The following is a 21,930-nucleotide window of genomic DNA, read 5'->3' on the forward strand; positions in this document are numbered from 1 at the left end:
TCCTTCATTACTTTTTCTCTGTTCCTCATCCCTGACCCTTCACCTCTCCTTACCTCTGTCACCATCCTGTTCGTTGGAGATGCGTCTCAGGTCAAAGTAATGGGTTCCTATGGCAACATCACTCATGCTTCCCTCATCCCAGACCTATGAGGAGAGACAAGCCAGAGTCCTGGGACATTTATACAGTGTATAATGTAATCATACATTTGAATATTATGTATTCTTAGGTGTCGGCCCTGCCCCTCCCACGTAATAACGTTCAGACCTGGATCTTCAGTCTCTGACACAGAGGAGGAAACATCTCCGTGAAGACAATCTGCTCGTTCCACACCGGGTCTGCTGTGGACTTCTGAGTGGATGTGCGACCCTGAGAGGTGAGGTAAGGAGACTTCTTTTAGACTTTAATTTAACTTTAAAAGGCAACTACACCTCTGTATTAGAACTCATGTACAACTCTGAGCCTCTTCTCCCCAACAAGAACATCCGTATTAAACTTTATTTTACTTTTAAACCTACATCTTCGATGGATGTATAATAAAAAAAAAAATTAAAAAATCATCATATAGTTGTTGATATTCAACCTACCACTTGTTTGAAGAAGCTGACCACTACGTATGGGTCTATGAGTGCCGTGTTATCTCCTATGAAGGCCTTGGTGACGTTGGCCATGATGCTGGAGTTGTTCCGGGGAAGACCTTCAGCGCGATACACCTTCACACAGAAACGGGCCCAGGGTCGTTCGGAGGGAAAACCCTCTGGTATCAGCAGGTTCCTGAGGAAAAGGACGTCACACAGCAACAGACAAATATTAATAATATTACATCCCAGTCGAATCAGTGAGGAAGCTAATTACAGCAAGGCTACAGGTCTAAATGTATAAAATACATCCTTGATTGGTCAAATGTTATATAAAAACAGCAGAGTGTCATCTGCGTATGAAGAGATGCAATTCGACATCTCAAATTCGACCCTTATATCTTTGGCACCCTTAGAAAGAAGACAAATCAATACAATTTAAAAGCATAATGAGTTCTGTTAACACATGATTAAAGGATGTATTGTATACATGTAGGAATACTCCAAAACAACGTTTAGAAAAAAGAAAGGCGTCATACTTATCTATCTGCTCTTCAGCATCACTCGTTTTTGGACCGGGTTGCACGGAGTCTCCTTTTGCTGAGACGCTGATGTCACACTTGACATAACCTTTGACCCCAGTGCTGATGTCACCAGGATTGGTCAGCATGGCCCACTTATTGACAAACTGGTGACCTGGGGGAAAAAGAAAGAGCCATCACCACAAACTGAAGTCACAGAAGTAATTCATGCACCATGACACGTTCGGTAGAGCGTCGTTACCTGGCTGTTTGTAGACTGTCCACACATCCAGCTTAAAGGAGCCGATACAGAAACTCCGCAGCATCTTAGAGTGCATCACCTGCAGAGAGAAAAAGTAAATAAGTAAAAGATTCTGACAGAAATTAAACCTGTCAGTAATGGCCATTTTTTTAAACCACTCATCTACTCTTTTTATTCACCGTGAGCTTGATAACTTTGTCGAAGAAGACCTCTTTGTGGGCGAAGAAGTCAAACACGAAATACTAAAGGAAAGAGCAGGAGAGCAGTTAGCAAACTCATATTATACACATACATTAAGACGTTTGTAAGACAAGTCACTGAGCCATCCTAATTTTTTCCGACCTCATTGTAAAAAGGAGCGTTGGTTCCTTCTTTGACTGACGTCTGTTTCTTCTCATCACCGATCTCGATCACCACACTGGGGTCGATGTTCTCCCCCACCAGCTGCCTGGCCTCAGTGATGTTAATGGAAATCTGTGAGACGGACAAAAAATATCTCACTGCACACATGAGAAAGGTTTTGTCAACATTTAGTTCCAAATAGGCCTAAAAAAGACTACTGCTGTTATATTGTACATATTTTCTTCCATACAAAAACATTTTTTAATTGTTTCTTTCATTAGATAAGTATACATTATAAATGCGCGATATTTTGTCCTTTCCGTTTTTGTCTTTATGCATTAAAATGGTCAGTTGTGTTGCGTTTAATTTTGTTTTCTCTTATTATTTAAATTTCAAAATAACATAAAACCCAAATATGGTCCATTGATGTGAGTTCTGTATGATGTTACCTGGAAGCTCTGTGGTTTCCATTCACTCTCCTGGACGCGAGTTTTCAGTTTGGACCTGTGGAAGTTTTACTGCACAGGTCATTATCAAACACAGCAACACAGAGATGTGTGGATACAAAAATTATAATAATAAACAGTTATTTACGATCAATTAGCTGTTGCAAATATACAATAACCTGTAATCCACATTAAAAACCACCAACACACACAAAACTCGCCAAGATGAAGAAATGATGACTATGAATGTACCAAGTAAAGGTGTAAAATTCTGCTTCAACACCAGATGAATTTAATATGAAAACTGGCAGCAGTGAATAGTATATTCTTAGACTATGACTTGAAGCATTTGGCAAATAAACCTCTAGTTTTCTTTAAATGTGCATGCACCTTGCATTGCATCACAACAATATGCATCAACAAGGAATATCTACAGTAACCACTTTTTCCCTTGTGATCCTATTTTCCAAAACTGGCCAAATGGAACACGATTTCATCTGTCTGGGATTTACAGAGCTGGTGACGTTGAACTTTACTAAGCAACATAATATTTTACTCTTATTCAGGTGGATCATTTCTGAATATACTGTCACCTTTTGAAATGTTGATTCAAGGTCCTTTAGGATCTTTCACATTGTCAGGCGGGACCCGAGACTGACAGGGTTTGCCGTTCCAAACATCAGGTTTATTGTATTTGAATTTATGCTTATTTTGTCAGCATGTCGGGAGATGTTTTTAAACATTTAAACCTGTATACAACTGTTGTGTAGTGAGCAAAAAACATCTCACACCTCTTGTTGTGTGGTATTATTCTGGTTCTGACTGCAGAGCTTCCTGCTTGATCCTCAGTGTTTTCTCCTTCCAGCAGGGGAGACTCTTCTGACGGCACTTCTGCTTCACTGTCTGCAGACATACATACAGAAATACACACACACACGTGGATTAACCTTATTTTGCACAAGGGGAAATTAAGTCAATAAAACTTATATAAAGACCTATTTAATTAATCTCACTGTTTGAGCTTCCTGTTACTAGAAAAGCTGAATGAAGTTGAAGATTTTCCTGATAAGAAACAATGAGAAATCTGGGCTAGCAGCCATCCTTTAAGTTGACTAGCACTAACAACATAACATGATATTGGTGTCTCAAAAATTAGGTTTGTGGCATGAGTGTTATTTGTTAGTGTTATATTGTTGTCAGACTGAGTCCATACTGATTAATCCTGCTCCTACATCCTGTTAGGTGCAGACGCATTTAAAACCACAGAAGAAAACTCTAGAAAACCTCTTTTAGCGCACTCGTTAAACAGAGTCTGTGATGCCTGATGATCTCTGACCCTGAAACCTTAAATTACCCATAACGACTGTGGCTGTACACACTCTCACTCCAGAATTCAACATGTGACTGTTTGACAAGGGTTTGTCTCGCCCACACTGATATGACAGGGATAAGTGTTCTACTGTACACAGTATATCCAGCCAAGATTGTGAGATTTTGTGTGTGTGTGTGTGTGTGTGTGTGTTGTTTTACTTTATAGGGACCAAAATGCTTTAGATGGCTCTATGAGATTGTTACAGTTCAGGTTGGGGTAAGGGGCTTGGGATGCATTATGTCATTGTAGTAAGATAAGGAAGTGTGTGTGTGTGTGTGTGTCTTTGTTTGTTTTCCGGGCCTTACCCACAGCTCCCTTGTTTGCCAGGACCAGGTCTGTGTTGACCTTCTTCTTCTTCTTCTTCTTCTTCATTTTCAGGCCAAACATCAGCTTGGCCTTACTGCTCACAGAGGAGGAAGAGGAAAACTTTCAGTCTCTAACTCTTACTTCCTGCTACCTGTGACATACTGCATGTTACCGCAGTGCAGCCAGTTAGTATTAGCATAGCTGCACAAAAAGCTGACTTAGCTTTAAATGTGTTTTAGGGTTTACACATCCATACTGCATCAATCAAATGTTGCATGATTATTATTTGCTGAAGACGAAAGGGAAGCCCCACCCCCCACCCCCCGCCCTATAACCAGCGAGAGCCAGACGATACCAAGTGTCTGCTGATGTTGACGTTAGTGAGTCATTGACAAATATTTAGTATTATGACTTTTAATTTTCCATAAAATAACAAATTGAACACACACCCAGTGTTGTGGGTAACTCAGTCCTCACTGCCTGCCCTGTTGGCTGACTCACAGAGGCAGTCAAAGCTTCTTACGTAATTTTACAGGAGATCAAAAACAAAAATTTGTAATCATTTTTCTCTCAAGCCTGAAATGTGTTTTGTGTTCTGCTCATCATTTTTCAGTCTGTAAATCGCAGGAAAAAAAGACAAAAAGACACAGAAACACACATTGTTGTGCCCGTGATTCCTGCACATCAACAATGTCTGCCCCCTAGTGGTGATTAAAAGTCCTACATATGGAACATTTCAATCAACCAGTGTTGGCAGTTCGAATGAAGAACAGATCTGTACTATAGCTATAATATATCTACATCACTGTAGTGTAAAACTAGAAAATTAACAGAATAAGAAAACTCGATCATCTGATTATATATAACCTGTTTCACCAGTTTAACTGATTGTGTATCTATAAATTATTGCAATAAGCATTTTGAGTTTAGATTTTCCTGAAATAAAATGCATTCAACATTTCATAAAAGGAAATGTACCTGCATAAAAATCACTTGAGGTATTTGCTCAAATATATAGCATTAAAATACTCGGGGTTTTAAACCATGGAAGACTTGAGTTCTTTTAACTACTGCAAAAAATATTTGGAAATAAAAGAAAGAAATAAAATAAAATAAAAATAAAATTTGTATAAAATTGTGCAGGAACAGTTAGTATTGTCCATAAATTCCTGTCGGAGAATACAGATTTTTCTCAATTCATCCCTACGGGTACATTTTCTTTATGAATATGACGACACTGATCTGAGAGCAGTGTTAATCACTCTCTGTCATCAGCTTCTATAAATTTGCCAAATGGAACAACATGTTAAAAAAGGCAATGCTGTAAAGTGAAGCTGCTCACCGCCGCTGGGTTGCAGGACTCTCAAACGGATCCATCCCGCATCCTTCGCTTCCACTTCAATGAATTAAACCTTTCTGCTTTTCTGTTTTTCTGGCCACTGACTGTTTGAGGATGTCAGAGGATTATTCACCTTCTCTCTCTCTCTCTCTCTCTCTCTCTCTCTCTCTCTCTCTGCTGATGCTACGACATGGTTTCTCTCCTGACCAAAGCTGAATAACACAGCGCACTACCATCCCCTGTTTTTAGGATTAATAGCCTTGGCCAATTTCCAGCAACTAATTATCTCCTCTGCTCAACTCAGTTTGTTCAGTCTTTACAGCCTTTTCTTCTCTCGAAGTCCCTTTATCATTTGACATGACTGTAAATAAAGACTTATCCAAACATCCTTCAGCTCCTCACAAATAACCTCACTCTCCACACGACCTCATGTCCAGTCTCGGCTTTAAATACCTCTGCACTCGTGGATTAAACCTGACTGCCGAGCTCAGCTCCTTCCTCTTCGCTCTAAAGAAAATATGTTCCTCCTATCTCTCTCCATGTTTAACCAGCTGTGGTTCCAGTGGTTCAGTTTCTTGACAGTGTTGTGTTAGTTTGTGGTTAAGGTAAAAAAAAAAAAAAAGGGACCTGCCCTCCTTGCTCCATTTAAGAGCTACTCATGTATCAAAAAGAAGTTCACACCAGTGTTTTCCAACAGTCAGAATGATCTACATCTACATTTGAGAATAATGCAGGAACCTCCTCCTCAAACATGGAGCCACAACATACAGTAAAGCATAAAGTATTACATGCCAATCACCAGCGATTTGCTTTCAGCAAGCACACACACTTTTTCTCAGGAAATGCTTCCTTTGGTTCTGTGTTACAATATTTTAAACTCTGGTCAGTTCAAACTTTGTCATAAGGTTCTTTAATAGGTTTGATAGATTTTAGTCCAAAATGGCGGAGGGCGTAGCTCCACAGCTGCACGCTGATGTTGCAATGGAACGACCAATTAGCTTTCTCTTCTCATCAGTGTTAAGTTGTTTGATGTTAAAACTAAATAGCTGCACCTGGCTGAGCTCTTCCCTTTCGTCAGACATTGCTTTCAACCAATCAGACACCAGAGTGGAATAAAGATAAAGATGGATCGGTCATTGCCCGATGTCTGCGAACAGGTCCGCCATCTTGGACAGCTACTTGCGGCAAACACCACTGCTCGTTTGTAACTTATTACCTTTACAATAAATTATTGCATAAGTTTAAAGTACACATTCCTCCAGTATCCACTGATCCCTTATTCTATGAATGTACTGCATCAAAGCTTCTCACTGGTGAACCACTAACAGTGAATATTATCTGTCTAGTCGGCAAACATCACACCCACAAGGCTGAAGTGCATCAGATCACATCTAATAAACCTTCTGTTCTGTAGTGAACTACGACATCTCTGACTCTGTTTCCAGAATAACAATGAACAAAAGAGCTCTCACATAATCAGGAAATTACTTTGACGTTGTCCATATTGTTTGTTTGTTTTTTTATTTTTTTTTACTGCTTTTGCGACACAAATTGGTCGTTGTGGTTTGTCGGTGAAGGACGGGGTGTTTGTGTTTTGACAAATTACTGTGGGCCAGTGGTCAATCCCCATAATACTTTTTGTAATTTATATTATTATTTTGTTTATTAAGGGACATTGTAGGACCCATTTTATATTTGCATTTTACTTGTTTTATTTTGTAATAAATTAATCTTTTATTTACCTTCTAGCGTCAGGCTCCTCGGTTGCTCTGTGGCTTTCTACCATTAAAATCTACCCTTTCCCTTTTCACTTATATTTAGTCTACCTTATATATTAATTAATATTAATGCACAATAATACACAATAGGCAGCACAAGTTAAAAGGATAAATCTGGTGATATTCTGTGTTTTTGTTATTGTCAGAAAATCCCATTAAAGACTAAAACCAACAATGGATTAGTGTCTCTCTAAACTTTCACTCTGTCTGTGGCGCTCAGCCGACTGGTTCCTATTAAAGACACAACTTAAAAATAGTTTACATAAATTGTTTAGAGCTTTAAAAAGGCTCAGTAACGTCCTAAAACAGCTGTAACTTTCAACAAACATTACTCAAACTGCAGAAAGAAGTGCATTTGTTGGGGACTATTTTCAGCCATGGATTGACATGGATGCACGCATTTGATTGGCCACTGTAGTGTCCTGCCAGATGACACTGAATTTGCAGCAAAAGTTGAAGCGGATTTCATATTTTTTTGCCAGACAATCCTGCATTTATTAAAGCGAAAACCTCTGCTGCTCCAACACAGCTGTCTCATTGAAATGAATGAGGAGTGTGAGCACAGTGAGACTTAACTGAGACTTTTAACATACCTTCACTTTAGGTTAAAAGACTTAAAAACCTCAACTACAGTCAATAAAATAAACGAGCCCGTTAACTCGACATCAGTGCTGTGAGCTTCATGTCTCCTTACCTCAGTTTGGGGTCCATTCCTGCGGCGGAGTCGGTGTCACTCATCACTTCTGGCAGCTGGACGCGCTCTGCTGCATCCCGTCTGTGTGTCGTCTCAGAGTCAGAGCGAGACGTGAAGACAAACTGTTGAACTAGCAGCCCGACCCCAGCTGATTGGTGGCTCAACTGTTTGTTCAGAGGAATGAAGTTGTAAAGCGGAGGGAGCATGTGGCTGATGCATGGTCAGCTGTTGATTTTTCTTTGATTTCCTGCTGAAGTTCATGAACCAGAGAGTCTCCACACATTTACATTTATTTCCTGTTAGTCATCTTGTATTTTATTAATTAATTATTTGCTGATTTTTACACTTCTTATATATTATATGTGTTTTTTATATTTAGTAGTAGTAGTAGTAACAATATAGCAAGAGTGCTAGTAAGTGTAAGTACCTTTTGTAATAATAACAGTAGAAGCAGTAGTAGTAGTATTCTAACCATTTGTGTAAAGGTAATAGCAATGATTATATTATTAATAGTAGATTTTTCTTTCTTGTCATTTGTCAATCCAGTGATTCTGTGTCACCGTTTAGATCACTTGCTGTTAACTCCTTAAATTATATCAACAATAACAGTAACATTCATCACTTGTAATCTGCCTCCATTAGATCACCTGAAGAGGAACGTTAAGATACAAGCAGAGGCAGAGCTGTTTATGTAATACGTGTGTGTGCATGTGTGTGTGTGCGTACACCAGGATGTATGAAACTGGCAGAGTTAACAAATCCACCCCTGGTAAACAGAGCAGTCGGCCCCGGCTCACACCCCGTCAGTCAGAGAGGATCGGCAGACAGAGACACACTCACCTGCTGTCGAATCAGCTGACTGAGTGGACCTCATGTACCGTCACACATCAGCTCGACCAGATTCACATTACAATATGTCCGACTTCATTTCTCACTAAACTAAATGCAAATTCAAGAGATTTCAATCACATTTTGACTAGTAACTTGTAAAATTATGCTAATCATAAATAGAAATTTGACAGTTAGCTCCATGTAATTGAAGGTATTGTACTCGGGCATTGTTTCATATTAATATTGTGAAAAATCTAATTATTATTATTTACAGCACACACCATATCATCCTAATATAATCTCTTATCAGCCACCTATTCCCCCTTATCCCACCTTCGCTGCCATATTTCATTACCTGATATTACCTCATGTCTTTGGTCCATTTAAAAAAAAATATTACCGCAAATTATTACCAAGATATTACCAGGCTGTTACATTTGTAATTACCATGGTATTACCCTGTTGTTCCAAAAATATTAACCCCTTATTATTTTGCTACCCTTGTATTTATGCTGCATCTGTCCTACAGGTTATCCTCTCTTTGACCATTCTTCAACAAGTCACCACCACACTCTCATATGACTGAAAACAGAGCAAAATATTTATTTTTTTCACAGTGACTGGAGCATAAGTGCATTTACAAAAAACGTCATCTCAATTCCACAATTAAGTGTTTTCTATATATGAATGGCTAATATGTAATAATTCTAAGACCACAGAGTTAAGTACGAGTCATTGAACGTGACATCACTTTTTTTAGTAAGTAACACAGCTTGACAAAAATCAAACCTCAAAATTTGATTCTCAGGTTGAAAGTCTTCATCAGTTTGCCGCTGTTTTGCAGACACACGCATGATACAGGTCAACACTGGCAGCTTTCCAGCACAAACAGCTGTTTTCTACTGGCGATCACTTGGGAATAAAATGCTCCATGTACAGCACGTTACTGGAGCTCAGAGAGGAGGGTCAGAGTGTTTCTGCTTTCACTTTTCCTTCCTATAGTTTTCCTCTACACTGGGACTGAAACCTGTGACTTCTTCGCCACAATCCTGCTCTGCCACCTCATAATCTTGTTTTACGTGATCTTGTTTTCTTCAGTCTTGAAGGGATGGTCTCTCATAAATATCTGTAAAAGATAAAAATGAGAAAATTAACACGAACAGAGGAAATTCTGATACCAAGTTTAACTTTTACTACAATATGACTAAAATTTCATTTTAACCATTTTGAAAAATTGCGTTATAACTAAGGAACAATATCTTATACAATTTTATACACATTCCCAACACAAAACCTATAATCTGCTCAATATTTACAGCGTTTGTGGACAGAAGACAAGCACTAAAGCACACACTCTAATGCTACAGTCTGTTTCATCAAGGCTGAAACTTAAAGCCATGTTCACATCATATCAGAGGAACCAGACAAACTGGATGGATAAAGGTGTTCACATTGTCGGACATTTATCAATTATTAGCAGCAGGTGTTTTTGTTATATTACATATTCTGTGATAAACTACTCGACCGACTTCAGAGAGAAAATGTAAACACCACTGGAGGAAACTTGTAAGACCAAGTGGGGAATGTGGAAGCTGCACATCCCACTTGAAACAACAGTTCCTCCAAGATGGCTGCTGCTTGTATTGTACACCTGGTATGATGTAGACCCAGCGTGACGACACAGGTCTTCAGCCTAACATGTCAATTCAGTTTTGTATGTGAGAATACAGTATCACTACAAGGTCTATTTAGTAGCTCGATCTAATATGATCGAAAGCCTCATTAGAGCTACTAAATGGACACTGTGGTGAGGCCGTTTCCTCCAAAGTCAGATGAACTTTGAGCTTCAACTTTTGCATTAAGTTCAGTTCAGTTCAGCTGATGTAGAAAAGATCAAATATAGTAGAAATGAAAAATATTCCAGGACAAGTCAATGTTGGGAGACTGGTACAGCTGACATGTCAGGCTAGAAGAGGCTTTTCTAAGCAACATCCAAGCAGCTAGACAGATGACTAGATATGAACAAACTAAACTATATCAATCCAATTGACATGAATATCAGACTTAACTTTGTCTCACATGCTCAATGCAAAATAAATAAATAAATAAAAAATTCAACCTGACATTAGTGATAAGTGAAGACATTTTGTCTCCAATCATCATTAACGTGATGCTCTGGTAATTGAGGACGTCAACAGACTCTTCAATCAAAGACGGAAGGAAATGGTACCACATTGGATTCGCTGCCTTGTTGAGGTCAGTGTAGCCCATTGTAAGTGTTATATTCTTATGTGTGTTACATTGACAAGGAAATTTTTTATTAGGTTGTAAACCAGAATCACAAATGTTTTGAAAAAGTGTTGGGACCATGGGTACCAGTTCCCCCTCATATTATCCCTTTGGAGGAACTACAGAAGAAACCACTACAGGCAGCAGGAAGACCTTGTGGCTTGAAGGAAAAGTGAAGATGCAAGCTCAGACAGGCAGCAGCAGCAGAATTAGCTCGGGTTTCCTACCTGAGGTGTGTTGGCTAAGAAGGTGCTGGTGGCGTGGTGGTTTCAGAGGAGGGACTGCAGCATGAAGACGCTGGCTGATTGATGAAGGGGGTACGTTTGGGAGAAAGTGTGGAGGGGTTGGTTGTCGGACTTCGTAGAGCGTATGGGACGGGGTGAACGGCTGATTGGTGGGAAGTTCAGACGAGGTTTTGGAAGATTTGCTTGGCTGTTTGGTAGGATGACAGGATTTTGGTAGAGTGACAATAACTGACAGATTTTGAAGCTGGGGTGGACGTTTAAGGATTAGATGGCGCAAGCAAAAGGTTTTAGGGGAACCATCCACAGCATATGATAGGTAGGTTTTAGAGAAGGTTTCAGTTTGATTTATCGAAGGGCAGATGGTTTTAGAGAAAGCCTTTGTTGATTCTGCAGGAGGTATCTTAGGGCAACATGGTTAATTTTGTTTGATGCTTCAAAGGAGAATTTTAAAGAAGGTGTAAGGACGCTGGTAAGGGCACGCCGTTCCAAGTGAGGTCTCGGATGAGGTGTTTGGATTATAAATGAAGCAGCAGAGGATTTTAGAAGAGATGGTTAGTTGCTCAGAAGTTTTCAGAGGAGGCTGATCTTGGACGAGCAGAGGGTTTCAGATGAGGAGTATAAAAGGGGGCAGCTGGAAGGATGAGGAGATTTCAGAGAGGGGGAGGAAACTGGAACCAGAAAATGTCACAGGAAGAGAAGAAAGACCCTCATTGTCTTCAGGAGGATGAAAAGTTGGATGAAGAAGAGTTTGGGAAACATTAGCGTTGACAGGAGGGAGGGAGTAGCATAGATCGCCAGAAGCAGCAGGAAGCTTTTCGAGGATTTGAAGGCAGATATGTGGGTGGACAGATAACCAAGGGACTGAGAGAAAGAGCAAAGGGGTGGGTGGATGGAAGGGTTGGAGTTAGGAGTACAGTGCATCAATACCTGCAGGAGTGAGGACCAGGGCTTGAAGGAGGTCAGATAAAGAAACAATCCCTCTCACCACATCATCCCTGTCAACCAACACCAAACGATGCACCTGATGAGAGAAAACCACACGATTTACAACAAGTAGCTTTTACCTAGCCTACATTTATTAAACATATAACAGTCAGACTGTAGCGCATGTGCGTTACCTCAGCCTTCGCAATGCGGTCAATGATGGTCTCCAGAGTTTCATAAGGGTAACACTTGAGGACTCCTTCCACGCAGCAGGCTCTGGAGGTGATGGCCTCCCGCATTGTCATGTTCAGGTTGTTGTAGTTTTTCTGGGCTGCGAGGTTCTGAATGATGGAAAAAAGGAGAAACTTATTATTATTATTATTTTGCCACCAGCAGTTGGTTTCAGTTGAATATTTTGTAACTTGGAAATTTAAATTGTTCTTTCACTGTTGATAATTATTTTGATTAATCAATGCTTTTGTGAATTTAGTTTTCTTTCTGGGTTGTACTAATTCTTTAGCGCAATTGGCAAACAATCACTATGTTTTCCATTTATCATTATTATTATTCACAGTATCTTTGGTCGAACTCTTGTTTACTGTTTCTCATCTTTTTTTGATTTTGTAATCATGACTGAATTTATTGTATTCTTATTTCAGAAGAGAGGAGCACAATGAAGTGTTGACCAGACCAAGACGACATAAAGTACCTATAAAACTACTTAAGGAACTATTTGTAAGTTTTTGCTATTGCTACGTAGCTGCTACATTAGCATTAACAGCTGTTTACTTACCAGTCTCGCCAAGAGCTTCAGCCATCATTCAAGAGGTTATAAAATGTCTTCTGAGTAGAGCTACTTCCTACTGGATGCTACAGTGACTCGGTATCGGAAAGTCCGAGCCAGACCAGGGCTAGCTGGTTAGCATGCTAATCTACATAGAAGAAAAGAAGTGATAGAAATAGAAGCAAAACAAAAGGATTGCTTTCCACCACTGGATGCAGCTCCTGGTGAGTAAAGGAACTCGCAGCGTTTCTTCTATCGTGAGTAAACAGCTGCTAATGCTAACGTTGGCTGTGTAGCAATAGCAGACTTAACAAATAACTCCTTTAAGAATGAGAAGGGATTTCGGGAATCACAAGATTTACATTTCTGTCATTGTCTCGGCTAACAAAGTTGCAGTGATAAATGAAAAATGTGAAATTAACGTACAATGACGTCAAACCTGGAGTACAGTGCCACCACTTTACCTAGAGAGGAGACAGAGAAAGACGTACAGACCACAGATTGTACAGACAGACAAAATACATAGACAGACTTTAGACTTATGTGTATTTAGGAAAATCAACCTTGGAGAGAAATCACAAGGGAGTCTGATTATCTGCAACACCAGACCACACACAATAAAATAACATCCACATCCACTCTTCATTACTGACCTGAAAGTGAAGTGCATTAGGGTTTGGAGTTGAAGTAATTAAATGTATGCAATGGATACATGGTGATTCATACAGATAAAACAACCAAATTCCCAGGTGAATTAAAACCCCCAAACAGCAGCGTAATGCAGGACTACCTTGCTTATTAACCACAGGCAGAGCTGACACTCTCCTCTCTACAAAAATGGTCAGAGCGTCATACACAGACGCTGATTCCTGGACTGTCGCGATCTCTCTAAAGGTGCCGATCCCCACTTCACTGATTCGCTTTTGAAGAAACCTGGGTTTAGGAATCATGGATCCCTGTGGGGGGAGAAGAAAACATATGACCATCAAAATAGTGTAGTGAAAAAAACAGGAGGATTAAGAGATGAAACCGATTCACAAAGTGTTGTGTTGTACTCTACAAGCCATGGTCTGTATGTCTGTATGTATGTATGTATGTGAGCTCACGAAGATGTGGAGGAACTTGAGGATGCGTTTGTGAGTGAGGATGTGGAGGACGTTTCCCGACGCTGGGTCGATGACCGGCAGCCGGTGGATCTTATTCTTCAACAGGGAGTAGATGGCGTCAAACAGACTGAGGAGGTGACAACACTTGTGATTAGGATTGTGACAATCACACCTGACCCTCAGGTTCAGGTTTGACTGACACGGAGCTGTCGGCTTAAGATCGTTCTACAAATATTCAACTGTTGCTTCTTTATCTTGGGTGTTCAAGTCATTAACATTAACATTATATTTAAGTTGAAACTGAAAAACTTAAGAATAAAGATTCAAATACAAAATACAGCAGCAAGAAACAGTAGGTGAACCCTTTGAATTTATCTGCATTAATGTATTAATTTGTCTTAAAACATCGTCGCATCTTCATCAAAGTTACAATCATGAACTAATACAATTTATTTCAACTAATAACACACTAATCATTGTATTATTCTTGTTCGTATTGAAAACATCATTCACATATTCACAGTGCGGGTTGGAAAAAGTGGAGTAGAGTACGGTGGAGGGAGCATCATGATTTGGGGGCTCTGCTTGATCTGGGTCTGGACAGCTTCACATCATTGAAGGACAAAATTAATTCCCATGTTAATAAATGTCTCTTAGGAGTGGCTGCTGAAGCTCAGAAGAAGCTGGTGAAGCAGCAGGACAATGACCCTGAACACCAAAGTAAATCTACTACAGAAAATCCACCTGGTTTGGAGTGGCCCAGTCAGAGCGCAAACATTAACCCAGTGTGGAATGAATAAACACCGTTCACAGTAGACATCCGGAGAAAGTGGCAGTGATGCTTCTGGAGGAAGAATGAGCCAAAATCCCTCCTGATCCGCAGCTACTGGAAGAGCTGGTTTGAGCTTGTTGCTGCCAAATCAGGTTCAACCGGTTATTAAATCCAAAGGTTCACTTAGTTTTACCACCACGAGTGAATGTTTAATAGGTGCGGTCAATTAAGACATGAAAGATTATATATATATATATGTGCAACATGACCTTAAGCACATTGTGTTTGTCTGTATTGTGACTAACATGAATATCAGGTAACAGTTTATAACCAGCTAATGGTGGAAACGGATTCAGGATGCTACTGTTCCTCTTGAACACCAGAGACACTGTTTGTAACGATAAAAATTGCAGCTGCTGTGGTGCTTAAAGTTTTATACTGCAAAATAGATGAGTGCATAAGTGCATTATTTCAAGTTTCACCTGGAGTCGGGAGTGATGCTGATCAGGCTGTTAAACGAGTACTGGAGATAGATCTCTGCAGAGAGAGAGACATGAGTTATTAAGGACATAAAAATATATAAATAAAATGTAATCCTTGTTTTATAAAGGAGCTGGTTGTGTTGCACAGACCTCTCCACGTCTCTATCTTGTGCTCTTCCAGCTCATAGATCTGAACCTGCAGACAGAACAAATATCTCAGATCCAACAGGGATGTTCATCAGCCTGAGCAGGCATCATCATCATCATCATCATCAGTCTAAGATGGGACATTTAGCAATGATATGTGATTTTTATTGCTTTACTGGATGATCTGACATGTGACATCACTGCGGTGCATCACATGTTTATTTGCTATCAATGTTTAATCCAGAGGCACAGCTCACCAGAGGAGACTTGTAGTAACGATGGAGAATGTTGATGAAGTCAGTGATGGTCAGCATACCTGACACACACACACACACACACACACACACACACACACACACACACACACACACACACACACACACACACACACACACACACACACACACACACACACACACACACACACACACAGACAATGCAAACATCAAAGATGGATTTATCAGCAGTCTGTTATGAGGCAAATAGTAAATCATGTCTTTCAAAGTTTCCTCTTTATTACAGGAAAAAGGTTTTCAAGCTTGAATGAAGAGAAAAGTTGGTGTCAGATTGAACTGCTCTTCATATAACAAGGAAGAGCAGGCGTCAGTTTTTCAAGATAGATGTGCATGTGTGGAAATAACCACAGCATTGGACCTTAGTTGTTGTGTGAATTGGCATTTATCTCTTTCAGGAGCAAAAGCATGAATGTTATTGATGCCACAAAACCTCAGCAGCTCATGGCGGACGAGTCACCAAGGTCACAGGAGACTGTTAGTTGTTGCCAAAACCTGACCAAGCCTTCGCCATAATGGTGGCAGGTCAGTAGTCAGGAGGGTGAAGTGTAAAGCGCTTTCAGTATTTACCATTAACTCTGACAAAGTACATTTTAAAACGGAGCTACCTCAGATGAGGTAGAGCTGAGCCTGACAAACTGAGTCTGAGGTCTCTGAATACGACCTTCCCTCTGGCATCACCCTCAATCCAAACTTTAAATTGCTGCCCAGCAAGTGGATCTGAGCATATCTCCATGTTAAGAAGCATTTTATCCTCACCAGGCTTTTTGGTTTGACTTTAGTTAAAAGTGTAAATCGAGCGCAGCTGCGCTGGATAACCACGTTCACGGCTGCTGCCGTTTTAATTACAAGCAGAAAATGAACAGACCTGGTCTAAATGTCATGAAGATCAGCTCTGCGTGTTGAGTGACTGTGTTTGTAATGCAACACAAATGTCATGCGTTTGACCTGCTTTGCTCTAAATGTTAGCGCACAAACTGGGCGGCATCATATGAAACCACCGGTCCACAGCGGAGAAACCTGAACCCTCAGACCTGAGCTTCTGTGGGAAGGAACCCAACGCAACAGTCTGAACTCGTCTTCAGTAACAAGTGAGCTGCGTCGCTGTTTGTGGTGACCATTTTACATCTCGCCTCCACTGCTGCGACAGCCTCTTCACCTGCCTCAACCAAACACATTCATCTATTACCTGGCTCCAGAGCTCTTTCCCGAGTCGCTCCTGAGGTCGAGCTGAAAACCAGAGGTGACACTAACAGTCAGAGCCCTGAAACTTAAGAGTGAGCTGCCTGAGGAGATCAGATCAGCAGACACCGTCACCTCTTTTAAATCTCTTCTTATAACATACATATGAAATATATATTATATTATATAACATACTCAAAGAGCTTCTCCTGATTGCTGGTGAAACTGTAATTGGTTCTGTTTTTATCGACTGTCCTGAACGCTTGATTCTTAGATTTTGATGGATTGATTGATTTTGACTGAACGCCCTTTAGTTGGTGATGCTGCATTTGGTTTTATTTATTTATTGAAGGTATTTTTATGCCTTAATTCAAGTGTAGAGAGATAAGAAATGCTTGGAGGGAGAGAAGGGGAATAGTAAAGATCCCTGATCCGCTTGTCTTAACTCTGTTGCCTTGTACGACCTGTTTGTCTTATATTGCCGCTCTGTGTAAAGCTCTTTGTAACATGCATGGGTCTAGAAAAGCTCTGTAAATAACATTATTAAACACTGTTTTATTGGAGGCTGGCTTATTTTGTTGAATAAAAAAGAGATTATACATAAATACACTTCCTAAACTGAGGCTTAGATTATATTTAAACATGGAGCTTTTCATTGCGTCGTTGTGTTTTCCTGTCAAAAGCAGTAACATACTTTGCATCATGGCTGAGCGTGCAGGTGAATGTTGTCACCAGTGAGGGGAGCTCCAGTGACACTGACGACTCCACACCCTCAGATCATTTATACTCAACACCAGTAACGTGTGTGTGACGGACACAGCTGTAGACAGATGTTTGTATGTGTGGCTCACCCACAAAACACTTAAGCTTGCTGTCCCACAGCGGCGCTGCCCTCACGCCGTTAGCCACCAGAGCAAAGAAAGCCTTCTTCACCTGCCACAGATACAAACCATAATTACAACCCAACATTTTCATGCTGTCTGCGCAAAAATGTTTTGGTTTTTTTTGCTGAAAAACAGAAGGAAGTAGTAATTTGTCCCATACCTGTAGCGTTGTGTCAAAGATGACCAGTTTGGAGCTGGTAGGGATGGCGTCGTAGCAGCAGTGAGTCTTCATGAAGTTCATGTATATGAAGGTGTCAGGGTCTGTGCCTGCAGGGGGCGCTATAGCATGTATATACCCACCTATAAATAAGCAATGAAAAACATTACGTGCAGCGCCCTGGTAACAAGAGGAACAATGATCTGAAAAAACAAATTTTTATTGTTGCACATTGTTTGGAGGTTGGACTTTGTTTTGTTGGCTGTGACAACAACTAGTAACTACAACTATTTATGACTGATTTCCTGCAATGTACTCTGCAGTAGCAGGAGTAGTAGAGGCTGTAAAGGTAGTAAACAAACAAAGTCCTCTCTTCTTTACCTCTGCTCTTCATTGAGAGAACATCTTCCTCCTCATCCTCATCCTGGTCCATCTCAAATAACGGGACCTGGGGGTGGAAGTAAATCAGACTGAATACCTGTCCTCGGTGATTTAGCACTCGCAGCTAAACAAGTCTCGTCAGTACTCTGGCAGACAGGCGTATTGTTGGAACAGGCTGCATTGAAAGCATTTGTTGTGGAAGCAGCTGCGAGGAGCGTCTGCAGGTTTGCTGCTGCATGTCACGGCTGCAGGCCAAGAACTTGCTGGTGGGTGGTTTTTTCAAACGGTAATTAAGATGCTGAAGATGGTTGGGCTTCGCAGTCTTTGGGTTAAATATGACCTGAAGTGAACTGAGGCTTCACGGCGTGAGGTGAGAACATTCTGCATGGATCACAGCTTTTCTGACATTAATTTAAATCACGCAGAGGTCATTCCAGCTATAAACAGCCATGCTATGTTCACAGAGCTAACTATCTGAAAGTGACACCCATCAGTCACTACAGGAACAGCTCCTGCGGGTTGGGGTCGTCCCGAAGCTGATTTCTCTTTCGAGGGATAAAAGAAAAATGTCTAAAGGTTCAAACGCTGTCCCTGCTGAAGAAATCTGATGAGGAGCAAGAGAATGAGAAACAACTTCAGAGGTTCCACAACAACACCTTATAAACACCTCCATGAATATGAGCTTTTGAGAACAGAATGTCACAAAGAGACGGTTTTAAACTTGCTGCTTTGGCAGCAAACAACCATTGTCAAGATAAACGTTACAAACAGCTTGAGACAAACGGAAAATGTGGACGTGAGAAAATGAAGAACACAGAATGAAGAGGATGATTAAACTGTAATAAAATCAAAATCCAGGTTTCAGTGGCTCTGTTGACAACTCACAGCTTAACAGCTACAAAATTAGTATCAGTGCAGCCCCACACACACACACACACACACACACACACACACACACACACACACACACACACACACACACACACACACACACACACACACACACACACACACACACACACACACACAGTTTAGTCACGACACACAGATATCCAAGCAGCAGACCCACAAACAGTGGAGTTCCACGATATATCAATGATGTGATATTCACTACAGTATGTTATGATAAATTATATTAATGTGTTGCATCGATAAGCGAAGTATAAACCAAGAAATAGTTGTATAAAGTTTGTCAGAGGATGAATCATAATTGGGTGAAAAACCCTGATAGCAGTATTTTTAATATCTGCTTTTAATTTGCATACGGCCACTGAATGAGCTTTGACTAAACACAGTAGATAAATAAAACACACCCTCTATTTAATGGTCCCTGTTACTTTAGAGGCCCCGTTTAGAGCTCCAGCTTATTCTGTTTGTGTGACATACTCAGTGGACAATGAGCAAATACAACTGACATTTCAGGTTCTAATTAAACTTAAACTTATTTTTCATTTTCAAATAACTGTTTTGATTTCATTAAATTGTATTTTTCTCTGAAGCTCGTCTTGTGGCGTCAAAATGTCGAAGACCCCACGTCCACAACCTCAACAATAACATTGGTGACCAAGTGCTGGTTTGTAAATATTTGGTATTTAACACATTATTTACTTTAATTTATGACCTTCACTGGTTTAACAGGGTTTTGATGAATTTAACATGATGATTATTGAGAAACAGCTACAGAAATGTATTAGCATTTTTTTATGCTTGACATTTCTGCATGAGTTAACATCCTGTCTGCAGCCAGTGCTGATGGTGATTTGGCTGCGGCTCTATCTGGAGTTTATCCATGCAAACATGCAGAAACGTTGCGAATGTGCTTCACTTTAAAAGGTAAATATTAACAGATGTAAAAAAGATGCTTAAGATGCTAAGAACTGGGCGCTGGCACTAGCTCTGTAAAAGTAGACCCAGTGTTATATTCTTTGCAGCTTCTCAGTTACGAAGTCATGTCCAAACACACACCAACACACACATTTGAGTTTCCATCACAGACAGACGCCCAACAGAAGTGGACAAGGCAGACACAGTTGGAGCCTTACCTCCGGAAGAGGCTCCGTGGCTGGGGAAGAGGAGTGGGACATCTGCCTCTGTGGAACCAGACCAACCGGTGAAAACCTGGGCATCAAAACAAAAGACTGCAACACTCCAACGCTCCGTCCACCTGAAACATCTGTGAAGATCTGCTACCATGTCAGATGGAGGAGTGATGAAAGAGTCCAGGCATAGTGAAGAAGAGAGACGGAGGAGGAGGAGAGGAAGAGAAGAAGGGAGAAGAGAAAGTGCAAAGGCAGACGAGAGAATCGGTGCACCAGCAGCCAGCTTCAGACAGCTGGGTCTGAATGTCTGGGAAAGACTGAGGTCTAAATCTGGACTAAAGGGTGAGAGGCCTGTGGCATTCACAGAGAGAGCGAGAGTGGGAGGGGAAACATGTACAGGGGGAGCTGTTGGGTGGTCGGGGTGGGGTGGGGGGTGGGGGCTAGAAACAGACAGAGAGCCAATATGTTTGTGTGGTGACAGACTTTACAAGTACCTCTTTATCATCCGCGGTGAGAACCTCAGGTGGTGCACACGACACGACACGAGCCTGATCCTCAATAAAGCCTCATTATTTGAGAAGGGGGGAACTCAAGGAAATTTATCTCAACACTGATGATCATAAGAAAACGGTAAAATGGTCAAGTGTGTGCAGTCTGTAAGGTATGTAGCTAATTAGCTACAACATGCAGAAACACATAAACATTCCTAAATAGTACAAACCCTGCAAATATACACATTAGGTGAGAACAGTACAGGTGTGTTCTGGCTAAATATCAAACTAAAATGCATATTTGGTTGCACCGTAAGTCACTGTGCAATAGGTGACTAATACCTAAGTAGGTATAAATATAAATATTATTCTTATACAACACAAAAACACAAATGTAAACAGCTGCCCCTTCTCTTTAAAACTGCATATTAGATGTTTGTTTTTGGCCACTTGTGAGATAATAAGCTGCAACACAACACTGAAGAATAATCTAAAACTGTGTAAAAATGTACACATCCAGCAGACCTGCAGCAATAATATCATTCACTTCAAGTGTTTCTAGACACCTGATGGATGTAAACCCAATATTCTCTCTCCTTTAAGCTCTGTCGTGCACTTAAACAAATTCGTGAGGGACATATTTGTCTCTTTAGCTGCTAAATGCTTCGCTACGTTCACTAACTAGCTGCTAGCTTTGTCTGTTGTTGGGCAGAGTTTTCTGCAGGAAAACGATGATGATGGGAACGGGGAGAATGAACAGCAACTTGGGTCAAGGCCATAAAAACCGAAACAATGAGCTGAAAGATGCTAAAATGCTCCGTGGAGCTGAGGAGAACTGTAATGTCAGCTGATAATTATCTGTGAGTTCGTCACAACGAGCGACAACTTTTAGTCCGAGAAGAGAGAAAAAGAAATTGAGACAGTGCAGCTTTAAGGGTTCGCCAGTCCTACTGTGGGACACGTTCAAGTTTCATTGGGCCGTTACATGTCAAACTATTTATAGACACTGAACTCTAGTAGACCATCCCTTCCTTTTCACAGTTGAGCTCATACGCAGCTTTAAAATTCTGAGCAGATAACATTTTAAAGATAGGATAAAAAACGTAGCAACAAACCTTTAACAATCAGGTGTAAATTAAGTTAGTGTTATTACCTGCTGCTCCTTCAACGCCAACAGAACATCCTCTGTCAAGTCAAAGTGCAGAAATAAAAATTAATGCAAATTGTTTGATTATTATACTCAGCACTGCAAATCTCAGCAATTCGCTTGTTGATGCTGAGAACTGC

The 21,930-nt window shown here is 40.6% G+C and overlaps 2 protein-coding genes across 6 annotated transcripts in view; both read right to left on the reverse strand.

Moving 5' to 3' along the window:
- Nucleotides 1-7,716, reverse strand: part of fer1l6 (fer-1 like family member 6) — a 32,718-nt gene extending 25,002 nt beyond the window's left edge. For 4 of the 5 annotated variants that reach the window (XR_008829072.1, XR_008829070.1, XR_008829069.1 and 1 more), the window contains exons 1-11: nt 7,637-7,716; nt 3,825-3,919; nt 2,939-3,050; nt 2,151-2,205; nt 1,702-1,833; nt 1,539-1,601; nt 1,360-1,438; nt 1,116-1,272; nt 586-772; nt 266-367; nt 54-144 (exon numbers count right to left, since the gene is read on the reverse strand). Coding sequence is in view for 1 of the 5 variants with exons in the window: in XM_056389814.1 (XP_056245789.1) it covers nt 54-144; nt 266-367; nt 586-772; nt 1,116-1,272; nt 1,360-1,438; nt 1,539-1,601; nt 1,702-1,833; nt 2,151-2,205; nt 2,939-3,050; nt 3,825-3,919; nt 7,637-7,680 (1,117 nt within the window). In the remaining 4 variants the exon portion in view is untranslated. Of the gene's footprint in view, nt 1-53; nt 145-265; nt 368-585; nt 773-1,115; nt 1,273-1,359; nt 1,439-1,538; nt 1,602-1,701; nt 1,834-2,150; nt 2,206-2,938; nt 3,051-3,824; nt 3,920-5,167; nt 5,718-7,636 lie in introns of those variants that run through there. The other variant, XR_008829071.1, reaches the window with a different exon arrangement.
- A 1,330-nt stretch (nt 7,717-9,046) lies between these two features.
- On the reverse strand, nt 9,047-20,528 carry prkag3b (protein kinase, AMP-activated, gamma 3b non-catalytic subunit). The gene is made up of 13 exons (XM_056389816.1): nt 20,156-20,528; nt 18,114-18,180; nt 17,736-17,875; nt 17,543-17,624; nt 15,474-15,532; nt 15,220-15,265; nt 15,070-15,124; nt 13,816-13,942; nt 13,500-13,665; nt 13,136-13,173; nt 12,120-12,266; nt 11,929-12,022; nt 9,047-9,593 (listed from the first exon to the last, which is right to left on the reverse strand). The coding sequence occupies exons 1-13, from the start codon at nt 20,237-20,239 to the stop codon at nt 9,562-9,564; spliced, it is 1,137 nt and encodes a 378-aa protein (XP_056245791.1). The 5' UTR covers nt 20,240-20,528; the 3' UTR covers nt 9,047-9,561.
- Between the last annotated feature and the right edge of the window lie 1,402 nt (nt 20,529-21,930).

The sequence above is a fragment of the Seriola aureovittata genome, chromosome 11 (assembly GCF_021018895.1).
Source record: "Seriola aureovittata isolate HTS-2021-v1 ecotype China chromosome 11, ASM2101889v1, whole genome shotgun sequence".
NCBI lineage: Eukaryota > Metazoa > Chordata > Actinopteri > Carangiformes > Carangidae > Seriola > Seriola aureovittata.

Bases quoted from the DNA above. Each gene is read 5' to 3' on its own strand.
- prkag3b (XM_056389816.1), bottom strand. From the start codon at position 20,239: ATGCCCAGGTTTTCACCGGTTGGTCTGGTTCCACAGAGGCAGATGTCC. The intron at 18,181-20,155 runs GTAAGGCTCCAA...TTCCACCCCCAG, and splicing joins CCACGGAGCCTCTTCCGGAG to GTCCCGTTATTTGAGATGGA. The intron at 17,625-17,735 runs GTATGGGACAAA...TATCTGTGGCAG, and splicing joins TCTTTGACACAACGCTACAG to GTGAAGAAGGCTTTCTTTGC.